Source organism: Natator depressus, chromosome 2, assembly GCF_965152275.1.
Source record: "Natator depressus isolate rNatDep1 chromosome 2, rNatDep2.hap1, whole genome shotgun sequence".
Taxonomy (NCBI): Eukaryota; Metazoa; Chordata; order Testudines; family Cheloniidae; genus Natator; species Natator depressus.
Window position 1 is genome coordinate 127,453,870 of NC_134235.1, and position 27,318 is coordinate 127,481,187.

At 41.3% G+C, this 27,318-nt stretch overlaps 1 protein-coding gene across 3 annotated transcripts in view; it reads left to right on the forward strand.

Moving 5' to 3' along the window:
- Window positions 1-27,318, forward strand: part of CDH12 (cadherin 12) — an 822,829-nt gene that overhangs the window by 663,063 nt on the left and 132,448 nt on the right. For all 3 annotated transcript variants that reach the window (XM_074944993.1, XM_074944992.1, XM_074944994.1), the window contains one exon: window positions 10,040-10,334. In XM_074944993.1, coding sequence (XP_074801094.1) covers window positions 10,040-10,334 — 295 coding nt within the window. The remainder of the gene's footprint in view (window positions 1-10,039; window positions 10,335-27,318) is intronic.

Consider the following 27,318-nt stretch of genomic DNA (forward strand, 5'->3'; position numbering starts at 1 on the left):
TGGCCAAGTGCTGTCCTGAACAGAGGTATTTCCTGAACTGGTGCTTATTTTAGTGACTAGCAAACCATATTGGAATTTTCCATTGAAATGTGTCGTTGTTGTTGTTAAATATTTATATTGTCGTAGTGCCTAGAGGCCTCAACCATGTCAGGACCCCATTGCGGTAAGTGCTCTACAAACACATAGAAAATTAATCCCTGTTCCTAAACACTTACATTCCGAAAGACAAGACATAAGAGGTAGATGAGAAAAACAAAGGGAGTCAGGGTGACAGCAAGGGAGATGGGAACGACAAAAGTACACAAATCTTAGGATCAGTAAGCACAGCTTGCTACCTGACTAACCAGAAATAGACTGAGGCAGTATTGCGAACTCTTGAGATCTTTGGTAATTTTTTTCTTAAAGGCTCAGCTCCTGGAGTCATGAGATTAAGTTATGGGACTTCTGGCTTTAATTATAAACTATATAAAAATTCTAGCCTTTACGACTGCAGAGGAAATCTTGGGAACATGAACTCAAAAGACTGAAAACCAAGATGACAAAAAGAATTCAAAGCTTATTAGAAATAAAAATAATCCAAAGCTTATTATTTTTGAAGCCTTATGAATTGTAAGTCTATCACATGATTTTTGAACACTTTGGTTGGTAACACTACCACACTCATTTTTATGGTAATTACCAACTACTCCATCTCATGGTCAAATCTCTCCATCACTACTCACATCTACTGGATTTGAGCTGAGATGAAAGTACCCCTAACAAATCTTATTTTTTCAACTAGAGATGAATGTTGGTATGGATTCAGATAAACCAAGCAATAAATGAATGTGTCACGGCTGTATTACTTGAGTACAGTAAAAATAATTTACTACCAGAAGTAATTACATACTTTATTAAAATAGTATTAGTAAGAAATAAAGCCAGATCGGTGTCTGTGTGTGTTCCAATTTGAAATAAATGAGGAAATCTAGTTACAAAACCAGAGTAGAGTTGGCTAGAGTTTGGTTTGGTTTCTTATCTTGTTTGTTTGTTTGTTTTTACTCTTTTTATATATTTCACTAGTGCTGCATTTTTTTCATTTAGAGGTACATTTTTCATGTCTGTGGGTAATTATATTTTCATAGATTCTAAAGCCAGAAGGGACCACTGTGATCATCTAGTCTGACCTCCTGCATAACACAGGCCATAGAACTTCCTCAAAAGAATTGCTAGAGCAGAGCTTTTAGAAAAACATCCAATCTTGCTTTATGTAGAACAAGTAAAATATGTATTTTTAGAATGTGCTATGACATGCATTATTGCTGCATGCTCAATAATGCAACAGAATGTAACATACTTGTGATTATGGAAAACATAGGCTCTAACGCTGAAATCAATGAGACTCCACAGTGGGTTCATGGGCCCATAAAGGTCTATGGTAGCTGATACCTGTGCAGTATCAGGGCCAGGTCAGATCAGGTATAGTGCTGTCTCTTCCTAATGTCTTTTTTTTGTAATCAATACTGTTATTAAAAGGCAACTGCAGTCCTTAATGGAAAAATTGGGGATGAATTGGTATACTTAAATTATATATAATTATATATAATATATAAACTATATTAATTAATATAATATAATATATATTAATTTATAATTGCTATAATTTAATTATATATATATTATAGATATATATTAAAATATATAAATATATAATATATTTCCAATTTCTGCAATGGCCATTGCTCACATAGCCATCTACTTCATCATTTTACCAGTCATTACACAACCATTAATTTCCCCATTCCTTGACTTACACAGCTAACTATTTCATGCTTCTACTCAAGCCACCATTCCTTATTTTCATCACTAAGCTTCAGTTACGTTGCTTTGGTTACTTGGACTGGCATGGTTCCACAGCTTATTAAAGAAGTGGGTCAATGGAGATATAGAGCAAGGAGGAAAATACCTGTGTGTGTGTGTGTGTGTGTGTGTGTGTGTGTGATATATATAAAAGAGTGGGGAAAGGAGGATCCAGCAGAAGGGATTGTGTAATAAAAAAAAAACTAGCAACAAGGGGCAAAGACTGAGAAGATTTAGGCATGGGCTATATAAAAAGGAGGTCTGCAGTCACATGCAGAGGTTAACAATGAAGAGGATACACCTAACATACTGTTTTGCATCCCAAACCTGCACTGTAATATAGCATCAAAAAGAGTTATTCTGCTACAGGAATTTTTCTCTGTACCCTTAGATAACCTTATGAAATTGGCTAATATAACCTTGCATATCAGACTATAACAAAGACTGCATCTGTTAGTTTGGAGACTGATTTAGGTGTTTTTTTTTCTGCATTTAGAGCTTTCTTTTCTCTTCCTTTCCTTTTCAGAACTGTTACTGAATTCAGTAGGCACACAAATCCATGAGGAACTCAATTATTCAGCATCCATATTGCAGCTCCTGAACATTTTGTAAACTACATATAATCTTGGCAAGAGCATCACAGGCCTTGCACACCTTACAAAATGTGTAGGAGTCTATGGACAACTTAATTATTCAGCATCTGTATCACAATTCCTTTGCTTTTTATGAAGTGCATTTGGCCTTTTGCCTACCTCAAGAAATGTGTACTGATCCATGCAGATTTGAAGTTGTGTTTACTTTCTGAGAGGATTAATATAAACTATTCAGATGTCATGAATGGAGCAAGACTACATCTCCAAGGAACAAACACGGGTAATCCACATTACTGCCTGAAGACTATTTGGCAATTGTGCCACAACTCCTGTGCACCTTATGAAGTATGTAGGGCTGACACACTTGCTGAAGTTTTATGTGCTTTCCAGTGTAATATGTCCCATAAAGTGTGCGGGAATAATTAACATGCTGAATTATTAAGTTGTCTATGAACAGGTATGGACTTTGTAAGGCTGTGACACATTTGTTAAGTTTCTGAAGCAATAAGGTTCTCATTCAGCAAAGTACTTAAACACTTTAAGAAAGCTGAAGCTTGTACTTGTTTTACTGAAGTCAGTGAGACTTCAGCATGTGCTTTACTGGGACCTAATAGTCCATGATACTCCTGAGAGATCCATAAGATGCCAACTGTTTGTTCTTAAGTTCCTATTCCAGAACATACTACTCCAGCACATCTACTTTTTCTCAGATGTTATGAGTGTTCTTGCTCTTTTAAAGTTCAGTCTTGCCAAAAATCACTCCGTATGGAGGAAACATGTAACTGTTTTCCAGCAGGGGCATAAAAGGTATTTCTAAAAGTTAAACTGCTTGCATTTTGCAAAAGAAGGGATTGCTCCTTCATTAGGTTGTTAGGGACTGAGCTTGCTTCCAGGTATTCATGTTGCTTGTTTGGTGGCAATCACATGAGGTATAACCAAGGATATGTATTCACATGGGGTTAAAGGATATGGAATACCAAAGACAAAATCCTGACCCTTCTAGATTGGAGATTCCTTCTTTAGAAGGATAGCACAAATTCATTAACAGAGGCAGCAGCCAGAGACGTTTTTCACCAGTCAAGCCTTGACAATGTTCTACTGAAGCTAGAAGATATTGTAGAAGAACTTGATCTCCTGCCGCAATTAATTTCATCGGATGACTGTACGGTGCATATGACTGTGGATTCACTGTTCTAGCAGTCATGAAGTCAAATGCCATGACTCTATTTTCAAAGGGAATGAGCAGTTGTATGACCACCCATTACATTTACTGCTAAGATAGTAGTAATCTTCTCTCATTTTTAAGGTCATGAGCTAATTGCCTGTGAGGCTCAGAAAAATAATTTCTCCCAGATAAACTCAATGTACATATGCATTACATAGGTGACTGTGTAATGTGGTGATTTTCACTTCCTCTGAAGCAAAGTATTAGCTACAAGATAGCAGCCTAAGGTGAGATGCTAGAGTGGTTGAAGAAAATCCTGATCTGGTTTGGCAAAGCCTCTATGGAAGATATTCACTCTGTTTAATGGGGTTTATTATAAAATAATTAATTGACAAAGGATAATCTATTTATTTCCAAGTACAGTTAGCAAAGGCACTTAACAAGTGTCTCCATGATAGCAACTGTATACAGCTGATATTTTTAACACCCAGTTCACCAGTGGTACATGTCCTTTTGTTGCATATATCAGTAGATTATGGTATGATGTGTGTGTTATGATAAGTGATAGATTCTAGAGTTCCTTTTATTAACCACTGTCTTTATTTGCTGTCATACAGAGCAATATTCATGATTTTCTGCACTAACAGTGTTTGTTGTAAGAAATCTTTAGTCAAATCTTTCCCATATGTAAAATTAAACAACGATGTGACATTAAAATTTATCTCTATGTTACTGGGATACACAGAGCAAGAGAGCTAATTTGAATGAATAATGCTGGGTATGAATCCTTCATGTGTTCAAAGCTTCATGGCTTTTTTAATACTTAAAAAGTACAAAGAAAACATGATAGCAAAGGAAATTGGCATGGATGCAATCATTTATAGTCACTGTATAGTAAATTCAGGTCACTCTAATATTTAAACAAAGCTGATGCTTTGAGTTAAGATTTGGGGGGAGGGGTCTATTCTCCTTCCCTTTAGCTTTGCTCAAAGAGCAGAAAAGCAGGAAATAGAAAATAAGTAAAAGCCACAAGAAAAAAATGGAATGAAACAAAATTACTGTTGCACACAGTGATAGAAAAAGCGCGCTCTCAAATTTTATGTGCACTTTTCAACTCTGACAAGACAAGGATAAATATCTTTTCAGTGCAGTACACTTTGAAACATATAAATCAGATACAGAATAGCAAGCACTTATTCTGTAGACTAAATTGCTTTCTGTAAAGTTTAAAGCAATGAAAGTCAAGATCAGCCTGTACTCTTGTGCAAACCCTGCAGATCCTAGTTTTCTCTCTCTCTCGGCATCTGATTTCCTCGCACCATCTGAGCTGACTTGGGGAACATCAACAATAACGCCACCACCAACAGCAAACAGCTGTCTGGATGCTACAGATCTATAGTTCCATCACCTACACAACTGTGTTTTTGTTTTTTTAAATAGCTTGTTATTTGAAATCTAAGTGAATTTGGAACTCAGATAGTGGCATTAAGGCTAGGTGATGCAGCTCGTTAATGTGCTTTCTCTTTTACTGTTGGAGAATTTGGTTCAGTTGAGATGAGTGATTGTTTATCATATTTAGGGAGATGCTGTGTATCTACTAATCACCCCATAATTTGCATAGCTCAAAATAGACTGAAAGTAAATGCTAGGTCTGCCCGTTGTCCAATGATGGGTTTCATCAGCAAAATCAAATTATAAAACAGCTTGATGAAATAAATGTAATGGGCCTGATCCTCAGCTAGTGTAAAACAGCATCACTCTATTGAAATTGATGGAGCTACACCGACTGGTGATCTAGCCCATTGCTAGTATGGAACGCAGTGAACATATTTTTGACAACTGAACTTGTAATGCTGCCAAGTATAATGCTTGCAAGGCCTATTGCATCTGAACGAACCACATTAATTTGCGGTTGTGCTTCTCTTCCAATACAAGCTTCTTTTCACTCGACCATTCTCTCAGAAACCTTTATTTCCCCCCCCCACACACACACACCCCTGGCCGCCATACTCTATATTTTTCTCCCATGACCAGTTTTCTGCTCAGCAATTTTTCATTCCTCTCTGGTAGAATGGAGACTCATAGCTACCATGTACTGTGATGTCTGATTCATTATTAGCCTGTCATGGATTCTCCAACTGGCAAATAGGAATCACAGTCAGCCATCCCTGATCTAAAGCCAGAGGAAGGGGAAGAGAAATTATGGTTGGTGTGGCTCTCCCTGTTGGCAAATTCCTGTTTCCCAACCATAAACATTTGGCTTGTGTCATTCCTTCTATCATAGCTACCAGACCAGCCTAGATCACATGGTACATATACCAAAAAAAAAAAAGCCTTAATTTCAGTTACATACATGTCAGGAAAGTGTTTCAATTCTCACTGTGCACCATACTAAGATTTTTCTGTTTTATTCATTTTGGTTTTCTCTTCTTGTACTCCTCAAATGACTTTAAACCTACATTTGAAAGCAGCTGTAACTGACCAAAGTATAATGGTGCAGCAGGATGCATGTGAACTAACCACTTAAATTAAAATGATGAGAGACACACATTAATTATCTCAAGGCTGGAGCCATTATCTTGTCATTTCACAAACAAAGGGGATGTTTGACTCCTAGCAGTGGATGGATAAGCTGCCTTTGAATCTAATATCTAAACTGTATTGTTAAATTTATTCACCTAAATTTGGGTTATTGCTGATTATGTACTCTAGCATATGACTTTTACAAACAAACTCTGCATTTATGGATAATCTAAGCACTATACCCAGATGTACAGACACTTTTCTCAACCTATGTATTACATAATGTTTTTTTAACATTAGCTTTAATAACATGTCTATACCTAGCACACAATGGGAGGAACACCATGCTAAAGTGGTGAGGTAATTTAAACCCCACCTATAGGGTAGCTAGATGCAGGGTCAGGTACCCATTACCTCAGAGAAGAGCAGGGATGGGCTAAAAAAGCTTAGGAAGGGGAAACTCTGTGTGTGAGTGCTCTTTCTATCCCACAAACCATGACCTCCTCCTGAGTCACAAGGACCTAGATTCAATTTCAAGAGAAGAATGGGCTATAAATGTTAATAAATGTCTTTACCGCTTCCTTTGTAACTCAGCTTCTTGCTCCATTACTGAAACCATTTAGCTAGTTCTCAGTAATGCATTTTTGGTATAATTTACTTTCACTTTCCATGTTTTCTCTATTGTGTTTTGCCTTCTACAATGCATAATATAAATAAAGCCGATAGCCATAATCTCCTGAGTGCACCGTTTAAGGAAATGCACTCTGAGGCATCTTGAAAGCTCTTTTCCAGGCTATGTCCATTACAGCAGATCTGCTTACCCCTTATTAGATGGGACTAGGAGCATCTAAAATGTCCCCCCTTGTTTAAGTCTATGGCAAACCTGGGAGTTCATACTACTGTGACATAACTTTGGGCACCTGTTAAAGTTTTCTAGCTTCATCTTAAATATGAGTGTGAATCCGATGTCAGCGTGTAGAAAAGAAACCTGATGATATTATTTGTTACTATTGTGGTAGTTCCTGTCCCCACAAACAGGAATTAAAGCCCCATTCTATTTGGCACAATTCAAACAAATACCAAAAAAGATGGTCCTTGACCCAGAAATCTTGCAGTTTGGGTTTTTCTCCCATTAAGAACAAACAATTACCATTCCAATGGGCTAGCAGATGTGTGGAAATGTGAGGCACAAACTACTGAGTTTTCCCCAGTTTTCCCTCTGAGGGCAGGTCTATACTACAGATTTACAGTGGCACGACTGCACTGCTGTAGCACTTGTAGTGAAGATGCTCTAAGTCAATAGGAGAGAGAGTTCTTCTGTAGCTCATGTCACAGAATCCCCGGGCAATGCTCTAGAACTGCTCCGTACGAAGCCAGGCAGGACTCTGGTGAAGTCTGCTCTCTGTGAGCAGACTGTCTTCAGGGCAAAAAGCTCACACAGCTTCCACCTTCCTGGGTCTGACCTCAGAGCATTCAGCATCCTCTGCCCCTCCGTGCACTTCCCACAGCAAGTCCGGTCAGGCGGGATCCTCAGGAAGCCAGAGGGCCCTGCACCCCAACTTCGCAGTCAGATGTGACTCTTAGCCAGCCAGTAAAACAGAGGTTTATTAGATGACAGGAACACGATCTAAAACAGAGCTTTTAGGTACAGAGAACAGGACCCCTCAGCCGGGTCCATTTTGCGGGGCAGTGAGCCAGACAACCATGTCTGCACTTCACTCCACGTCCCCAGCCAGCCCAAACACAACTCACCCTCCAGCCCCTCCTCCTCTGGGCTTCCTCCCTTTCCCGGGACAGGAGGTCACCTGATTCCTTTGTTCTCCAACCCTTTAGCTATCACCTTGCAGGGGGGAAGGGCCCAGGCCATCAGTTGCCAGGAGACAGAGTGTTGGCTATTTATGTACACTGGCCCTTTTTTCTGCAACAATTACACCCCCTTATCCCACCACCTAGAGACTTAAGAAATGCATAGGGGAAATTGAGGCACCTCTACAGTATTCAGAGGAAACATTAACAACAGTCCCACTTCGTCACAGCTTACTAACTCCTCCTCCATGAGAGATGGTAGTTATGTCAGTGGGAGAAGCTCTCCCACCAACATAGCGCTGTCCACACCACACCAGTGGTTAGGAAAATATAACTATGTTGCCAGCGGTGTGGATTATTCACATCTGAGAGACATAGTTATACCGAATTAATTTTGTATTGTAGACCAGGGCTCTGTGGGGAAAATCACTTAGGTAAGGTCTGCACTACCGCCACTTATCCTGGCAAAACTTATGTTGTTCAGGGGTGTGAAACCCGCATCCCTGCCCCCCCCCCCCCCCCCGAGCAACATAAGTTTCGTCGGCATAAGTGGTAGTATGCACAGAGCTATGTCGGCTGGAGAGCTTCTTCCTCCAACATAGCAACCACTGCTCATTGAGGTGAGTTTACCAGTTTCACCTTAAACCATTGCTTCTGTAAATCACCAGCACATTTGAGCACTTACAATGAAACAAAAGTAGGTGTCTTTTTTTTTTTTAAAGAAAGGGTACAGATTTAACTAGAAATGAGAGAAAATGATGGAAATAAATGGTTACAATACAAAACAAAATAAAATAAAGCAAACTGGATCTACATGTATTAATAGTTACCTTTCCTAATAAAGTAGGTTTCCCCTCAAAGTTCAGTCTATTGCAGAGTTGGCTGGTTTCACAGGAACAAGAATACAAATATTCATGACCCTCTTCCCGCCCAATGCTCCACAAGGGGCTTCCCCATTCCAGCAAATGGGTCCACAGTGCTTCTACCTCCCTGTGTTATACTGAAAAGAGTCTTTTGTTTACAGTCACAGACAGGGTGAATCTCTCTCTTGTTCTAAAGTTCTTTTTATATGCAAGTGGTTTTGATTGTTTGCCATTTACTGGAAACCGCCAGAGGCAAAGTCCTAGTATCACACAAGGTTAAACAATTGAGCTTTGCGTTGCATCACTAGCTAAATAGGGCAGGGGGACAACTTCTCCCTGCCCAAAAGGGCCATCACCGAGGCTAGTTATCCACTAGTGACTAATTTTTACTCCAAGTCCACAAAGCATATTTTATTTTATTCCTAAAAATATTACCCATATATACATCTTCCAATGATTCTGAATCTGGAAAAGTTACAAGCTTTCTGTAGATACTTTATGGGTAAATATCCTGTAAGATAGGTGTTTGGTGTAGTGAGATTGTCAGGTCTGAGGTGAGAGATGTTTGCAAAGAGCAGGGGGCCCTTTGCCAAGGGGTTGCTGTGTCACAGGGTATAATGAAACTACTGTAGTTCACAGTAGGGAGTGTACTAAATGATTAATATTTGAACATTGAAATCAATGGGGTGGCATGGGTGTAAGTGAAGGTAGAATCTGACCTTGAATGAGTTCTAATTTCAGCTTCCTGGCTTGCTTAGAACCAAGTTATAATACCGTGAATTCATTATGCCTTTTAAACCAAGTTTGGAGTTTAAAACAAACCTATCATCTAAAAGCAAAACTCAGTCAAACCATCTGCATGTGTGTAAAAGCCAAATGAATGTTATGTGTTTGACACAAAATCACAAATCAGCTCACGTTTGCTCTAAGCTTGGCTGAGGTTTGCTTAAAGTGGTAGCCAACCTTCTGATGAACTTGGGCTTAGGTTTAAATTTGTTGTCAAATTCAAAACCTGGTGCATTGGAGCTTTTATGGTAAGGAATTTGCATGGCTCTAATTAGTTAGGATTTTGAAATGCTTCCTTCCTAGGTATTAGTAACTGATAAAAATTATCTTTGTATATTGCCAGCCATTTCCTCTTATACCTTGAAGACATTAAGAAGGCACAAAATAATCTAGCTGTCTTCCAGCACAGAATGACCCATTAATATTTTTCTCTCCATTCCCCTCCCCTTCTTTTTTCTGTTAAGCTTCATTCTGACTTGGACAAGGGAGCAGGCACTGTTAAATACACCCTCTCAGGGGATGGAGCTGGCACGGTGTTTACCATTGATGAGACCACAGGGGACATACATGCCATAAGGAGCCTTGATCGAGAAGAAAAGCCTTTCTACACACTCCGTGCTCAGGCTGTGGACATAGACACCAGGAAACCACTGGAGCCTGAATCAGAGTTCATCATCAAAGTGCAGGACATTAATGATAATGAGCCAAAGTTCCTAGATGGGCCGTATGTTGCCAGTGTCCCAGAAATGTCTCCAGTGGGTGAGTAAGAAATATACACCCCTTGATAACTAACTAGATCCTACTTACTGGTTTTCAATGTTAATTTCCTACAGAGGAAGCTGCAGGGGAAATTTAGCTCCTAAAATTCCTGGTTAGAACACCGAAAATTGCTGGGTTTGTTCTTAGGGATATACATATTTCAATTTTATTTTAGCATTATCTTCTTACATTCAAGTCTCTTCTCTTCCCCACTGTTAATGTATAAATGGCTACCAAGGGATTTAAGTTATAGCCTGCACTGGGAAGGAATGGGGTTAAGTATGTTTAGGGCTCTATAGCAGTAGGAGCCAGGATAACTCAAACAAAATGGGTCCATGGGCTTTGGGAGGAATGCAAACAGGAAGGATGTTTGCACATTGTGGTGTGCTCTCTCCTTGCACCAGCTCAGCTGTCCAGGGCAGAGGCTTAGCATAGAACCATGGCACTAGCCTATCTGCTCTACATGGTGGTACTAGATTCACACAATCTTTGCACTCAGGTGATTGTGACAGGTGCCTGGGCATTGGTACAATGGGGAAAAGACTCTTGGTGCCTGGTCCCCACTACTTTGTGCATCCACTAGAACAGCCACAATCTGGCTCTTAAATGGTTACAAACTGTGCTCACATCACGATCAGCTATTCACACAACCTGGGGATAGAAACAAGGATTTCAGTTCAAACAAACAACAAGAACCAATTTCTCTCCCAAGGTAGTACTACCTGACCAACAACCATTTTGCTTAGTTCTGATTTATGGGACAGGGGGCAGAAGCTTTCACATATCCATGTCTAGGGTGCCTGGTTGCTGCTGTTTATTACCCTCTTTACTGACTCCAAAACTGCTTTCCCTTTTCCTGGCACATTCACAAATCAGAGTTGCTCATCACCTCCTAGGCTATAATTTAAAACTCCAAGTATGAACAATTGCTAAGGCTTTCTAACTCTGAAACTGTAGAGACAGCTTTTCCTGGCCCTCTAACCAAACAACACATATAGTGGAGACTGGATAGACTATTGTGGGGGCAAAAAAAGGTTAGCCAGTTACTTAAATTGTCCTATGGAATTAACTGGGATGTGTATGAAATTTGTATATGTAATATGATCAGGCAGTCAGATCATGTTATCATCCTGACCTAAAAAGTAGGTTCAGAGAAGTTCAGTAAGTTATAAAAATGCACATGCAGTTCAATTAATTAATAATGGAAAGGACTGGTTATATTTGAGTTCAAAATATAGTTCCCATGAGAGGATAGATCAGATAGTAAATGAATGCTAATAGGATATGACCTTATACCAAAAGACAAAAAGAAATGATGACCAATAACACGGTTTGCATGATCAGGGAATTCTTTTCTTTTTTCCCTCTACTGTGGATATGTGTGCTTATATAGAAACTAACAAAATAGAACCAGGTGTCTCATTGCATGAGGAGCTGCCTTCAGGTTCTGCTGTACAGTATGTCTAATACACTGCACTAAGCACTGTGAGCTAGATTCACAAAGGGGCTTAGGTGCCTAACTGCCCTCATAGATGCCCAAGTCCAAAAAGTAGGCACCACTGACATTCAAATAGCTACTGCTCTGCTGCTGCCTAACCCAGTAGGCACCTAAATCCTCATACGTGCCTAAATTTCCACTGGTATGCCTGCCCAAAGCTGCTGAAGTTCTGACAATAGTCCTACAGCTAATTTGAGCTGCTTGCAGCTCTGGGACATGCGTAAGCCCCATCAGGATTCTCAAACTAGGTGTTCCCCTACCTATCTTGTCTGTGGGGCCTGATCCAATAGGCATGCACTGAGCATGCCTAACCCTCCTAAAAGACAGCTGGGGGCAAGCAGGTCTTGAATTTTTGAGGCTGGTCCATGGATGTGTCAGCAGAACACCCAATAGCCCAGCAGTTAGGGCATTCATCTGGGATATCAGAGTCATGGGTTTGAATTTCCACTCTGCCTACAAAGACGCATTCTCTACTGGTATCCTCTTATCAGGACTCCATGTTCTCCAGTTATTTTCTCTGCCTCTAGAACAGTGGTTCCCAAGCTTGTTCTGTCGCTTGTGCAGGTAAAGCCCCTGGCGGGCCGGGCTGGTTTGTTTACCTGCCGCATCCGCAGGTTCGGCAGATGGCGGCTCCCAGTGGCCACTGTTTGCTGCTCCAGGCCAATGGAAGCTGCTGGAAGTGGCGTGGGCCAAGGGACGTACTGTCCACCACTTCCAGGAGCTCCCATTGGCCTGGAGCAGCGAACCGCGTCCTCTGGGAACCGCCATCGGCCGAACCTCTGTGTGTGTGTGTGTGTGTGTGTAATTGAGCCTGTTTATAAGAAAATATTGCCAGTATTGTACTTTGTATTTTTTTTAATTAACTACTGGTGATAGTGGGAATTATTCTGCCTCCACATCTTTTAATTAATAAGTATCTAAAAATGGGTGCCCTAAAATATTTATATTTTGTTTTACTTGGAAACTCTATTTGGTATAGATTTAGTACTGACTCTGTATCATGATTGTGATAAAGTAGGACTCACCACCACGGTGCCTCCTGCTGCCCATTCTGGGAATTAGTTCTCGGCCTTTACAGTCCACCTTCAGCTAATGGTGTCACATGTGCTGTCACTGCTATCTCTACTCTTTGGACCCACATTGCTCTCTTGACTGCAGCATCCTCTTCTGGGCACAATCCTCCGGCTGTGCCCCACTCCGGTATCTCTCCCCTTGCAGGGGACTGGCAGTCGTTAGTCCCGCCACTTGCCTCAGCGGCCAACTGCAGTCCAAGTCCAGCCCCTCACCTCAGGGGCAAACTGCAGTCTGGATCCTGGCCACTCACCTCATTGGCAAGTGGGGGGGACCCAGGCCCGCCCGCTACTCTAGGTCCCTACCAAGGGACCCTACAGCTCCTCCAACCTGATGCCTATTTTCCCTGGGCCACTTCCCCCATAGCCCTAGCACCCTCTCAGCCCTTGTAGCAAGGCCCCAGCCTGGCAGTGGTCAGCCAGCAGCTCACCCTCGCACTCTGCTGCCCCTGCCCAGCACTGTGCTATCTATGGCACTTCTTCAGACAGGCAGCCAGTCCTCCTCCCTTGCCTTCCAGGGGGAGACTTCCTTCTGTTCTGCTGAGCAGCCTTTATATATGGTCCTTGCCAGCCCTGATCGACTGCTTCAGCAAGCCTTCTCCCTATTGGTGGGCTCAATAAACCCTTTCCTGATTCGTAGGTTCTGTGCAGCCTCCCTGGTGCTGCTTTTAACCTCTTCTTCTCCCTTTGTGGGGCAGCTGCCCCACCACAATAATACTAAAGTTATCTATATAAATATTTTAAATTTGGCATCCTCCTAAGCTTGCTGCAACAAACATCTGTTTGATAAGATTTTTGGAGAAGTCTGAGGGTATGTTGCCCACAACGAAGGAGGGGTGCAAAGGAGTTTATGTAAGTGGCTAGCTAGTAGCATGCCTGTTGAAATGATTAGTTCAATGCTGCTGCAATTTGATTGTTTTATGAATGGTGTGTTAGGGCATCTAGACACTTGGATTGGCATTTTTAAAGATTATTATTATGAACTAAATACATAAATAATTGAATGTGTTGTATGTTGTTCAAAAGAATAATTATAATTTGATTCTATTTGCCATGGTATGGATAAAGTGTCCATACTATACAACAGGGCAGGTGGGATGACATGGTATCTATCTCTCCCTTTTCTGTGCTTCCCAGCTATTTTGTATGATGGTTAATGCCTATGAACTCATTTCTTGCATTTAACCTTGGTCCCATGGTGTAGTGTTTTAATTGCCTACCAAGAATAGACATAGAGACCATCCAGATGAATTACAGTGATCAATAAGCAAACTAATTAGTGAAGTGTTAGTAAAAACGCAGAGGATTCTATGTTTATATTATGAAGTAAGGTGAATGTGAGAAAACATGCACATTTTTCAGTTAGGATCAACAGATAACATTACGGGGGCATACACTAGACATTCCATACATTCATATTAAATTAAGGTAAAACCTCTTCACCATATTGCTGCCCCAGGAAAGTTATCCCTCTGTCTTTATCTTTAGCTCATTCTCACTTATATGAACCGCCTCACCATAGTATCACCATAATAACAAGTAATCGCTTTTTAAATATCAAAGGTCAGATCACTTAGTACAGTGTGTCCAAACTGGGGAGCCAAAATAGTATTTAACAAGGAAACATCAGTCCAGCTGCCCATATTATTGTTTCTGGTAGCACCCCAAAATCCCAGTCAGACTCAGGCCCCATTGTGCTGTGTGCTCTGCAAATACAAATGAGAAAGTTCCTGTCCTTAAGGGCTTACAGGTTAAAAACACAGACAGATTAAGGGTAGGGGGTGAGGATACAACATACAGGACATAAACCTGATATAGAATTGCCACAGCTATTTTAGATACTTGTATTATATTTCTTTTTTTTTTAATTGGGAGTGGAGGTAGAGAGGAAAGGAGCAGGGGAAAAAAAGGCAGGAAAAGCAGTAGTCACTGTCTGTCAACTGCCTAGCCATGAGCATCAGGGTGGGATTTATAAACTTCATAGCAGAGGAGGGAGTTGAGGGAAGATGAGGTCACGGCTGCTTGGATTTTATCAGGGAGTTTTTCCAATGCATAAGAAGCAGCTAGTAGAAAGCATAGAGGTGTTTAAGGAAGAAGAAGACAGGTAGGGAGCAAAGGCTAGGAATGCTGTTGGAACTAAGTGAGGCTTGATATCATGATAGATTAGTAAAATACATAGATACAGTGTTAAAAGTTATGAAAGGCCTTAAAGATAAGACAAGAAGCTTGTATTTGATGCAGAGGTGAAGGGGTAACCAATGGAGAGTTTCAAAGATGGGCTTGGTATGATCAATGTGACAGAGTTATGTGTTTGAATATTGTCAGCAAAACAATGAAATATGACAAATAATACTGACTTCTGTGAGCCCATCTGAAATGAAAGTCATACTGGGCTGAGTCCTGCAAACCCCATGGAGCACAATGATTGTAAGTGAGAAATCGCTAAAACTAAAGCTAGGTGAAAACTGATTAAACAGTTCTTGCTAATTCACAACCTCAACATTTTGAAGGATGTGAAAACTCAAAAAGCAATATGTAGTAAAAACACATGTCCAAATAGTTGCCAAGTTGGCACTATGAAATATACCTTTCCTCTGGGTATGTGAGCCCTCTCGTCTATATTTGGACACAGACTTTTGGTATGTTTAACTAGAGATGTGGCAAGCCAAAATCTCATCTTGGAAGACCTCCTCAGCATTGGAGAAGTTCAGATCCAAACTTAGATCCAATCTTTGCTCCTGGCTCTTCTCAGTTTAATAGCTCAGCCCATACACTGTATCGCATCACCCCCTAAATTCAGAGATCTTCAGACACAGACCTTGAAACACATCTGTCCACTTAACCAGCTAGCATTTTGGCTCTTAGATTCTACTATTGTTTTTACACTGAATGGATACGTTAGGCACTTTTGATACGCTGAATATCAGTTGCTTGCCAAGTAGTGAGTACTGGTATGCATAATCATCCTGAGGTCTAGGAGAGGTTGTATTAGATAGTTACGGGTATGTGTTGCTTTTGTCAGTGAAGTGATTGTTGAGGTAAAGATACTGCAATGCTTTGGTATTGGCTTGAGATGTATAGGAATTATTTTTGTACAGGCACAGAGCGTCTCTAAACATAAAACATGTCTCAATAGTTGCTTTAGTAGCCACTGATCAGCAGTAAATGTTAAAAATTAACAAGACGTTTCTTTTTACTTACCACAAAACAACTCTAAACATTAAATATCTTTTTAGCAGGAACTGCTCTCTTGGCCACCAAACGGTTCAAAACATTAAACATATTTTAAAGGTATTACTTTTCTCAGCCACTGAGTGCCTGTAAACATTAAAGATGGTTTATAAAACCTGCTTTTCCAGTTACTGGCTGAGTGGCTATGGACATCATTTTTCTTTAAAGTTGCTTTCCAGCTACTGAGCTATTTTTTTCCTATTAGCTGCCTTCTATTTATATTTCACACAAGAGAGCAAGCACAAGACTTCATTGTCAGAACTCAGCTCTTAGTTTATGACAAGCAATTATATCCCCGTCATTGTACTCTCATAAAGACATTGTGGATAATGAGAACAAGCTGAGATTTAAACTGATTATAATAGATGTACAGCATAGGCACCGGGCGCATCTTCATCCCCCTCCCCCACCCTACTATTTGAGTGTATAATTCTGCAGTGAACACCAAAGAGTAAGCAGGCATGAACCATCTGCAGTATTAGGGCAAGCTGGTCCAAAAGACCAGACACTGATGGATTGCATGAATCAATCGAGTCATACGCAGCCCTAGAATAGGACAAAGCAGAAGGCAAAATGTTCTCAAGATTTCTAAGCAAATGGGAATCAGCAAACCAAACATGATTAATGACTTTAATTCTAGGTGTAGAAATAACTCCATGTGGCAAACTAGCTACAATCCCAGGAAGACTCAGAGTGACAAGAAAGTGATCACAAGAAGTTGGATTAATAAGAGTTTAAAGAGGAAAATCTCTGATCACAAACATGGTGAAAATGACAAATTCTCTTTTGTTTATGGGGTATAAGAGGGTTACAATATACAGTCCACGTGTTGGAGATAAAAGTAATCTTTTAGACAAATTATATGTAAAATAAAGTCTTAAAATCCATAAAAATATTATAAAAAGGAGGGACAGAATACAGTACAATCTGTTTAAATGGCATGCCTAAGCATGCCTGTCTGTGAACTACAATGCTTGTGAGTCCTCGGTTGAGCCACAAATCAAATACCACATGGGCGAAGCAATGAAGATTCCCCTCATACTGCCCTGACCAGGCACCTTAGCCCTGATCTTGAGAGAGAAGTGATGAAAGTTTAAACTCTGTGCCCCTTCAGTCTTTGGCCAATAATGCTGACAATAGAGCTGATCAAAACATTTCCAAGAGAACAACTGGAAAATGTAATGGAAAATGCGGTTTCAACTAAATCAAAATATTCGGCAGGAACAGTCAGTTCTGTGTAAACTTTTGATGGAAACCAGGAAGGAAGACTGGTTGGACAACCTGTCTGGTTTCCTGCCAGCCAGCCATCTGTCTAGCCAGCTAGTGAGCAGTTGAGCTGGCAGGAAACCAGACAGGCTGGCTAGTAGCCTATCTGGCTGGCAAGCTTGCCAGCTGCCTGACAGAAGAACTGGGCACCCCATCCACCCACCAGCCAGTTGTCTGAGAAGCCAGAAAGCCAGACAGTTCACCCAGCTGGGGAACTGGCTGGTTTGCCTGTTGCCGAACTGGTTGGCTGGTGGAAGAGTAGGCTGGCTGGGCAGCCAGGCAGACAGCCAGTCGGTAAACCAGCCAGCTGCCCCACTGCCCGTCAGGGGAGCACCAAGAAGGATAATTCCATTTTGCTGGAAATTCCATAATGTTGATGTTCCGATAGAAAACAAAACATCAACAATCCTGAATTTCCTGCAAAATCGAAATTCCACTTTCTGGCCAGCTCAGATTGCCAATGATGGCTGTGGTTTTTGTTATGTGCGCATCATCCCACTAGGAAATGGCTTGAGACCATTGTTATTTGTCGTTTATTGAGCACTGCTGTTGTTCTTAGCACTGTGCACAACATAGGGTATATCTATACAGCATTTGGGAGCTGTTACTGCAGCATGTGTAGACATACAATGCTATCTTGAGTAACACTAGCAGTGAAGTCAGAACAGCACGGCTAGCCCCTTGAGTATGTATGTATGGTTCTGGATGGATGTGGCTTGCCTGTGCCACCACCTATGCTGCCTAGCTAGATCAAAGCAAGCTCAGATCTGTCTACATGTGCTGCAGTCCCACCTACTGACTGCAAGAAAACACAATCACTGCACCAAGAAGTTTATAATCAAAGTGAAACAGGTAATGCAGTTCAGACATACAATACTCTGTATTTCAAGGAGAAGGTACAGTCGCTGAGTGGTGTGAATGTCACATTTTCTTCAGTGGAATATTAAGACTTAAGGCTTGGTTCTCTGTTGCTCTGCACCATATGTAGTCATTCAGATCAGTAAAAAGTGGGTTTGAAACAATACCAAGACAAAATGGTAACAGTTAAATCCAATTTGCACTCCCTATGCCGTGTTCTAAATGACTGCACAAGGTGCAAGATAGTGAAGCATCTGACTTGTATTTAGGGGATTGCTGTTGATAGAGGAAGCATATTTTAAAGAGGGATTGGAATTAAATGGTAGTTGTTGAGCAAACCCAAATCGGAAAAGTGTTTCAGGCATAAGGCATAGTTTGGAAGGAAGTGGAAGATGGGTGAGAAAATGTACAGGAGAGATGTGTAAATGGATATTTTGGGAATACTGTAAGTATAGGGATGTACAATACAAGAAAATGAGATCTGAAATTTATGCTTGGGTAGAGTGCACCCAACAGAAATGTTTAAATAACTCATCAACCCAAGGTCCTTAAGAAAGAGTCTCAAACTTCTAGGATTAAATAAAGCAACCATTTATTTACACAAATAGTGTTTTATTATTTGAGCCACCGCTATTAAGATTTTCAGACTAAGAAGTGGCTTTTCTCCCAGCTATGAGTAAGAATTAAAGGAACTTAACAAGACAAGTATATGTTATAATGCCATTAATTAGCTAATTATTTGCTATATAAGGGTTTTGTAAAAGTGGTACCTAGAGGCAGACTTCGATATTCTTCCCTTATCCCCTCTGCAGCTGCTGCTGTCAAAGTCTGTCTCTGTGTCTTACTTCTACTTGAGGTGGCTCTTCTCAAATATGCAATACGTGTGTGACACTGAGACCGATTTTTACAAGCTGACAAAGGCTTCACTGTTCTGTAATAGCAACTCCTAACTGGCCTGACAAACTCACTACACTTAGCACACGACTTTCATTGTACTTATCCATAAAGAATGTTATGTGAGGTCTTCAGTAAAAGCCGAAGTGACACTGATAATTAATATTGTTGTGAAATGTATATGCTCATACCATATAAAAAGCTCTTTCTGTGTATGTGTGTTTGCACACACAGAGAAAATACGTTCCTAAAAGTCTAAATTAAGGCAGGGTTGACAAATAGGTTTCTGCCAGACCAAGGATGTGTATTCACCTGTTTGTCTTGGTTCACATGTGTTTCCTGATCTATTGATTGTATATTGATTATATTGGCTATATTAATTATTTAAGAATCTCCAATTGATAAATTAAACCTCTGAGATTTGATGGCTGCCATGAAAATTCATAAGATATTTCTGCCTCCTTTTCCCATAACTAACCTCCTCAACCTAATAATGTTGGGATGTCCTTATCCTATTGGTTATCCCTATTTTATTAGCATATATGTCAATTGGTTACTCTGATAATGTTGTGGTTATGCATTTGCTGGTGTTCCTTTCCTAAAAGATCCCAAACTGGCATTGATTGAATACTTGCAATTACATGTCAAAATTTTACACAAGATCTCAGCAAAAGTATATATTGCAAAATAATATCTTGCCCTGTCTTGTGATGTAGGGACACTGCTGGTCAACTTACTTATGCTAAGGCTTATACACCTAACTTTCTTATGCTAACTGCTTAAGATACTGTTTTATAGGCTTGGGCCTGTAGGTTCCTTGGATTACCGCTAAATTTTATATCTTATTCCTATACTTAAAGTAACTTAAATCTATAATGTATCCTATAGGCTACACATGTAAATTAAGCATTATAGCAAACAAAATGGAAAGCCTGTTTACATACACACTTAACATGAGGCTGTGAAGTCAACATGGAATTAGCACACCAGGGAATAAACCACGGGGGTGGAGGGTCATCTTGAGAACAAACAATGACTTTGGAAAATATAAAAGGAAGACAAAAAACACCCCTTTAGCCTGCATCTGACAAAGTAATCAGTTAGGGTGATTATATTCATGAAAACAGGATCCCAACCAGACTCGGTTAGGAATGATGCAAGAAGACTTTGGTGAGAATAGATTGCTCTTTTGTCAGATGGTTAGCTTGTTAAAGTTTAGTCTCTAGAAAGCATGTATAGATTTTGTTTTGTATGTAACCTTTCTCTTTCCATTATCCTTACTCACTATCTCTTAAATCCTTGATAATAAACATATGATTTCACTTGCTATAAATATATCTTAGCATTATATAGGAGCTGATCCTCATCTGAATAAAACAAGCTGGTATGTACACTGTCCCCTTGGGGATAGCAAACCTGATATTTCTGTGAGTAGCTGGTGACAAGGCCTGGATATCACAAGGGAATCCTTCAAAGGGGGTCAGGGACTGGGATGCATCTATTGTTAATCTGCAAAACAAAGTGAGGGCTAGCATTGCCATGAGGAGATATACTCCTGGAGGAATTCTGCACCACTGCATGTGTGCATAATTAATAAGCTGCAGTTATTAAGTTTTTGCACAGAAAAAAGCTTCCGTTGGAAAGTTGCTGCAGCTCCGCCTTTTGCCCACCAGATGGCACTGTGGTGCTAGAACAGAGCAGCAGCTCCTGGCCATCTAGGGAAGTAAAGAGCCTGCATTGTTCACAGCACCTGTCAGGCCAGGTCAGGACACCGGGCATATGGAGAGACAAACAGTGTGGGGCTGCTGGTGGGTCGGTCGGGGCTCATAAGGGCTAGTGGGGGAGGACAGACTGGGGCAGGGGCTAAATGGGTGTGGAGGCACAGGTCCACAGGGCGGAGGGAGGTGCAGGGACACATGGGGATGGGGAAAGGGGTGCAGGGCCACCTAGGGACAAGGGGTGGCTGAGTAGGGAACAGAGACACATGGGGATGGGGGAGGGGTGCAGGGCCACATAGGGACGGGGTGGCTGAGTGAGGGCACAGAGATAGATGGGGATGGGGAGAGTGGGTGTCTGAGTGGAGGTGGAGGGAGGACATGGACAAGAGATGCAAAAACATATGGGGGTGCAGGAACACATGGGGATAGGGGCAAATGTGCCTAACTGAATGGGAGAGGCTAGGGGTTAGCCAGGATCTGCATGGGGGAAGCTCCCTAACAATCCTTCCCTCACCAAAAAAACCCCCTGTTCCATACTTTTCCCACCCATACCCAACAACCTTCCAAGTTCACCCCCAGGCTCCTTCCCAGCAATTACTTCTCTCTCCCTCAGCTCCTCCATTACCCGACTCCCCGAAGCCTTTGCACAGCTTCTGAGGGATGCGGGAAATGTGATTCTGTATTGTAGTTTAAATGAATTGATACTCAGAGGTTTGTATCAATATGCCTAGTAATATGCCTATTTGTCAAAAAAAAATCCTAAATCTTTTTTTGTTTTCTGTATAGTTAAAGACATACTTGCTGACAGGCATTTTGAAATAAATCACCAAAAATAATTGAAACTGGTGTGATTATATTGTGTTGTTTTGACAAATAAAATATGCCGAATTTGAAAATATTGTGTGCAGAATTTTTTTTTATTCGTTACAGAATTTTTAATGTTTTGGTGCAGAATTCCCTCAGGAGTAGAGATTGTTTGACTGGCTAACAGACTGGTGTTGTCAGGGAGCTGACATTGAATTGAGCACCATCAAGTCTCTCTCTCTGGAGGCAGGAGGGTAACAAGATGACAGAGTCCTGGGCACCCCCAAGAAAGTATCACAAGGCATAAGGGTCATCCTTCTCTTCTTTGCTGGCCCCCAGCATTCATCCCCACCTGTCTAGGCTACTTAGTAATCAATGGGTCCTCAATGATAGTAACATTCTATCAACCAAATATAAAGCAGCTGTCACTCAGGAAGGTTTTTCTTTTAAAAATCTCCACATCCAGTGTCATGGAAGGAGGAAAAAAAGAGGATATAGACATATAATGGGGACAGAACTCTCCCTTCATGAGCGGTATGAAAACAGATCAGAGAAAGGGAATGCTGAGGTTGAGAGAGCAAAAGGAATACTTGGTGAGGCCAGCAGGGGTCCTGGTTCAGAGTTGCACATTGAAAGTGAAAATTTAGAAGAGCAAGCAGGAAGCAGCAGTGAGACAGGTCATCAGAAGGAAGGTTGATGTCCCAGAGGATTAGGATAGGGTGTTGGGAGCAGAGAAAGAGGAGAAACAAGTGTTGAGGTCAGAGAGGAACAAGGGTGATAGCTGTATTGAGGTAGAGATAAATGGGGCACACAAAACTCTCTTCACAGAAGCCATTGAACAGCTGTCAATAGTAACTTTTTCAGTAACTAATGATCTGTGTTGGATTCAAACTGGCAATCAGGAAAGGAATGGCTATAGATCTCATTACCAGTCCTCAGGGTCACCCAGTCCCCATTGCTGGGAGATATTTACTTTTATTTTATAGTCTGCTTTAAGCATAAACAACAACCAAGGTAACTGAAATAGCAACCATAAGGGAGAAGGGTAAAAGCATGTAGTATAAGGGACATGCAGTGGGAAATATCTGACACACAAACATCAGTTCACACATGTTATTGACGGATAACAAGGTTTCAAGCAACCTTAGGCATACCATTGAAACTGACCATTCACAACTGAATTCACAACACCATTACATTATTCTTCAGAGTTTATGGTGTTCATTGGAGTCACTCTCTTTCCTGGCAATTGACCGAATGAGGTGGGTGTACCAATTCTGGGATGCAAATTAGGTGGCAATCCAGTTGTAAATCCAAATACAAAGTCAAATATTGATATGGTAACAATGTGATACTGGATTCTACAACTGGAAAAGATCTGGTGAATCATGTAGTTCATCTGCCAGTACAGGTTTATTTATGTTAGAACATTAAAAAAGAGGCTTTCATTGCTTAATCTGATATAAAGGAGTATCCAAAATAACTTGAAATACCTCATAATATGATACCCGGTATTCATATGACATGGGAACATCAGATCGGTGGTGCAGTATGCTCTTTCTGGCAGAGGCCAGTACATCAGAGGAAGGTAGAAAAACCCTGAAGCAGATAGTTTTGCAATAATCTGCCAATAAGGGAGTTTCATCCAAAAAAACATTACTGATTTATCCCTTAAGGATTTATATCCTCTTTTTTTTAACCCTACTGAGTGTAACTCATTGTTATAAATGTCTCATACTTTTTAAAATTTCCCGTAAGTCTTGGCCTTGTGATCTCTAGTGAGAGAGAGTTCTACAGGTTAATTATGTGTTATCTAAAGAGTATTTCCTTTTATCATTTTTAAATTTGCTACCTTTCCATTTAATTGAATGTCCCTTTGTTCTTATACTATGAGAAAAGTTATGAAGAAACAGCAAGTTTACCTTCTCTGTAATACTGATTATTTTGTACACTTTGTCTCATTTCAAAACTAAACAGTAATGATCTTTTAAAACTCTTTTAATATGAAAGTCTTTCCACACCTCTGATTATTTTCATCACTTGCTGCTGAACCTGCTATATTTCTGCTCCATCTTTTTAGCAATAGGGTAACTAATATTTTCAACAGACTTGAAAGCATTCAGGAGGAAAAAAAAAAACATGTTGGAAGGGCGGTTCAAATGCTCACTATTGCAGTTTATACTCCTGAGAGAGATGATACAGACACAGGTGGTCAAATTAGCAGCTCCTCTTGATACTTTGTTGGTTCAATAACTCCAAACTCATCCAGTTTTTCCTGCTACTTCCACTCCATGTTCCACATCCCTAACAAAAACCAAATTCTGTCAGATAGCTTTTTCCAGATATTTGACAGTCTTTTCCATAGTGCTCACATCTACTGCTTACAAAAGCCTCTATTCACAGGTTTTTAGATCTAAACCAGCAATAATCACTGAACATAATCCAGTGAGACAAAACACCTTGCTGTTCAAATAATGGATGATCTCACATGTCTTCCAGAGCTTTTCCAGCTGCTATTGCTGAAGGAAAACCCGGCTTTCCTCTAAAAGCAAGTGGCGGGTGGGGATATTTGATATAATATACTGATAAAGCCTGAGCAGTGCTCCACATATCCATTTGCATATAGAAAGTCTGTGTGGAGAATGACAGATATTCTTACTTGCTGTGATGATGGTGATTATTATTATTATTTTATTTATTACAGTAGCACCTAAGTACCTCAACCAAGCTGGAGACCCCCTGGTGGTAGGCACTGTAGAGACATAGAATGAAAGACAGTCGCTGCCCTGTGAGCTGATCGGTTTCTACATCAGTTAGTCTTTTATTTAAATCAAATCAATAAGTAAGCTAAAATTCTAGCCATTATTACTGTGAACTGAATGTTACCTGAATGCAGGGATGTTTCTGAATCGTCAGATGGGCAGCTTAAAATAACAGAGGTGTTGAACTACTTGTGGCCCAGATTCTGGCCCCAAAACACAGCCCAGGAAGCTGATTGTGCATGTGGGGAGTAGTTGCAAGATTGTGGGACAAGAATCCTTTCTTCCAGGCCACTGCATGCATGGAGTTTTGTGTGTTTGACTAGGACTGAATGTGTTAGCTAACATGTTCTAACCGACACTCTAAAACACTCGTGTAAATAAGGCAGCATAGGGTACCTCTACATGCTGTAGCCGCTGGTGTGATTTGTTGCTCATGTAGATGTACTCGCTCTAGTTGTAGCCCAGCTAGTTTGCTAAAAATAGAAGTGAGGACATTGCAATGTAGACTCTGCAAGTGAGTATGTACTGCAGGGTGTCAGGCAGGGTTGTGCAGCCCATGCTGACACCCACACCGTGACATCCTCACTTATGTCTAGGTGAGGTGGAGTGAACCTTCCAGCCTAGGTTGACAGACTTGGGTTAGTTGGGCTCATGCTACTGCTCTAACAATAGCTGTATAGACAGAAATTTGAAATTGAGACTCAGGCTCTGATGCACGCCCTCCTCCTTGGGCTTCAGAGCCAGAGCTCCAGCCTGACCCTCAATTTCAAAGCTCTGTTTAGACAGCAATTTTTAGAGTGCTAGCACGAGCACCACTAACCCATATCTGTCAATCCAGGTTGGGTGCTAGGTCCTGCTTACTCCAAAATACTTCATAGATATACCGCCAGGGGCAGATTTTTAAAGGGATTTAGGTGCCTAAGGATGCAGAAAGATGCCTAACTAGGATTTTCAAAGGTTTCTAACTCCCATTGATTTCAAGGAGAGTCAAGCACTTAGTCTCAGATTTTTAAAAGTATTTAGGCATTTCTGTTCTCAGTGTCACAATAACTAATTGATTTAGAAACCTAAATCTCATTTTCTAAAGGGATTTAGGCATTTAGGAGTCTAAATCCCATTGGCTGTCAATGAGATTCAGGCTTCTAAGTGCCTAAATCCCTTCTGAAAATGAGATGTAGACTCCTAAATCTGTTATGCATTACAATGCTGAGCACAACAATACCTACAAACCTTTAAAAATCTGGCCTTCAGTTTTGAAAATCCCACTAGGATCAACTTTAGGTGTTTAAATACCTTAAAATATCTGGCCCTTAGCACCAGCTATTCAAAAGTGGCATCTACTATGCCTATGTGAATATTAAGCACATTTTATTTGGATGCCTGACTTTAGAAACACAAATTAGAATGTTTTGACCTAAAAATGTATAATGAAGTAGAGCTTCTGGGTACTTTGTACATTGCGTGATAGTTGCTGAGACTTCACAATTAGCTGTGTTCAGAAATCTTTTCTAAAAAACTGTATCTTAAAAGTAGTTTCTTATAATGAAGTTTGCAATTAAGGCAGAAGGAACAGCAATTTGTTTTAATCGTTTTGAAAACTGTCCTCAATCACCACTTTTAAAATGTTATGCTCCATACGCACTCAAGGCAAATCATGTTAACAGAAACCATTTTTAGACAGCTTTCTTTAAAATCTATATCCAAGTAGGTTAATTTTACAATCTAGAGAAAGGCTAAATGATTCTGTGAACCTAGAATCATTGCATAGCAGATTATATTGCAGTTGTTGGGCAAAAGAAAGTAGGAGTTGACCCTGTAGTCCAATGGTTAGGATAGGGGTCGGCAACCTTTCAGAAGTGGTGTGCCGAGTCTTCATTTATTCACTTTAATTTAAGGTTTGGCGTGTCAGTAATACATTTCAACGTTTTTTAGAAGGTCTCTCTCTATAAGTCTATATATTATATAACTAAACTATTGTCGTATGTAAAGTAAACAAGGTTTTCTAAATGTTTAAGAAGCTTCATTTAAAATAAAATTAAAATGTTGATCTTACGCCGCCAGCCTGCTGCAATCCGCTCACTAGGCCGGCGGCAGGCTGCGTGGGGCCTGCGGCCAGGACCCTCGCTGGCAAGGGGCCAGCAGCCAGAACCCCAGGCCAGCAGTGGGCTGAGTGGGGCCGGCGTCCAGGACCCCAGACTGGTAGTGGGCTGAGCAGCTCGGCCTGCTGCCACTCAGCACGCTGCCAGCCTGGGGTTCCATCCGCCGGCTCCTGCCAGCCAGGGTCCTTGCTGCCGGCTCCACTCAGCCCGCTGCTGGTCTGGGATCCTAGCCCTGCCCACACAGAGTGGGTGCCTACCTTCTCCCTGGTTCTAGCCCATTCTCTTCCTCTCTCTCTGCACTGAGCTGATGGTGGGAGTGCACTGAGCACAGGGCTGGGGGTGAAGGAGCAGGCTGGGGGTTGGGGTGCAGGGTCTGGCCAGGAGCTAGAATGAAAGAGGGGGCTCAGGGTTGGGGCAGGAGGTTTGGGTGTGGAGTGCTTACCTGGGCAGCTTCCATTTGGTGTGAGGGGTGCAGGAGCTCCCGTTTGGTGCTCAGGGTGGGGGTGGGAATGTGGGGGGTACAAGAGTCCAGGAATGGGGTGTGCAGGAGGCAGGGCAGGGGGCTGGGGGTGTGTGAGGAGGGTGCAGGAGGCAGGGCAGAGGGCTGGGGGCATGTGAGGAGGGTGCAAGAGTCAGGGCATGAAGTAGGAGGGCTGGGTATGTGTGTGGGGGATGCAGGAGTCAGGGCAGAGGGCTGGGGGTGTGGGCTAGAGCAGCTCATGGCAGGGGGCTGGAGGGGATATGCCCTGATTCCCCCCTCTTCCCCAAAGCCTCGTCTCCACCT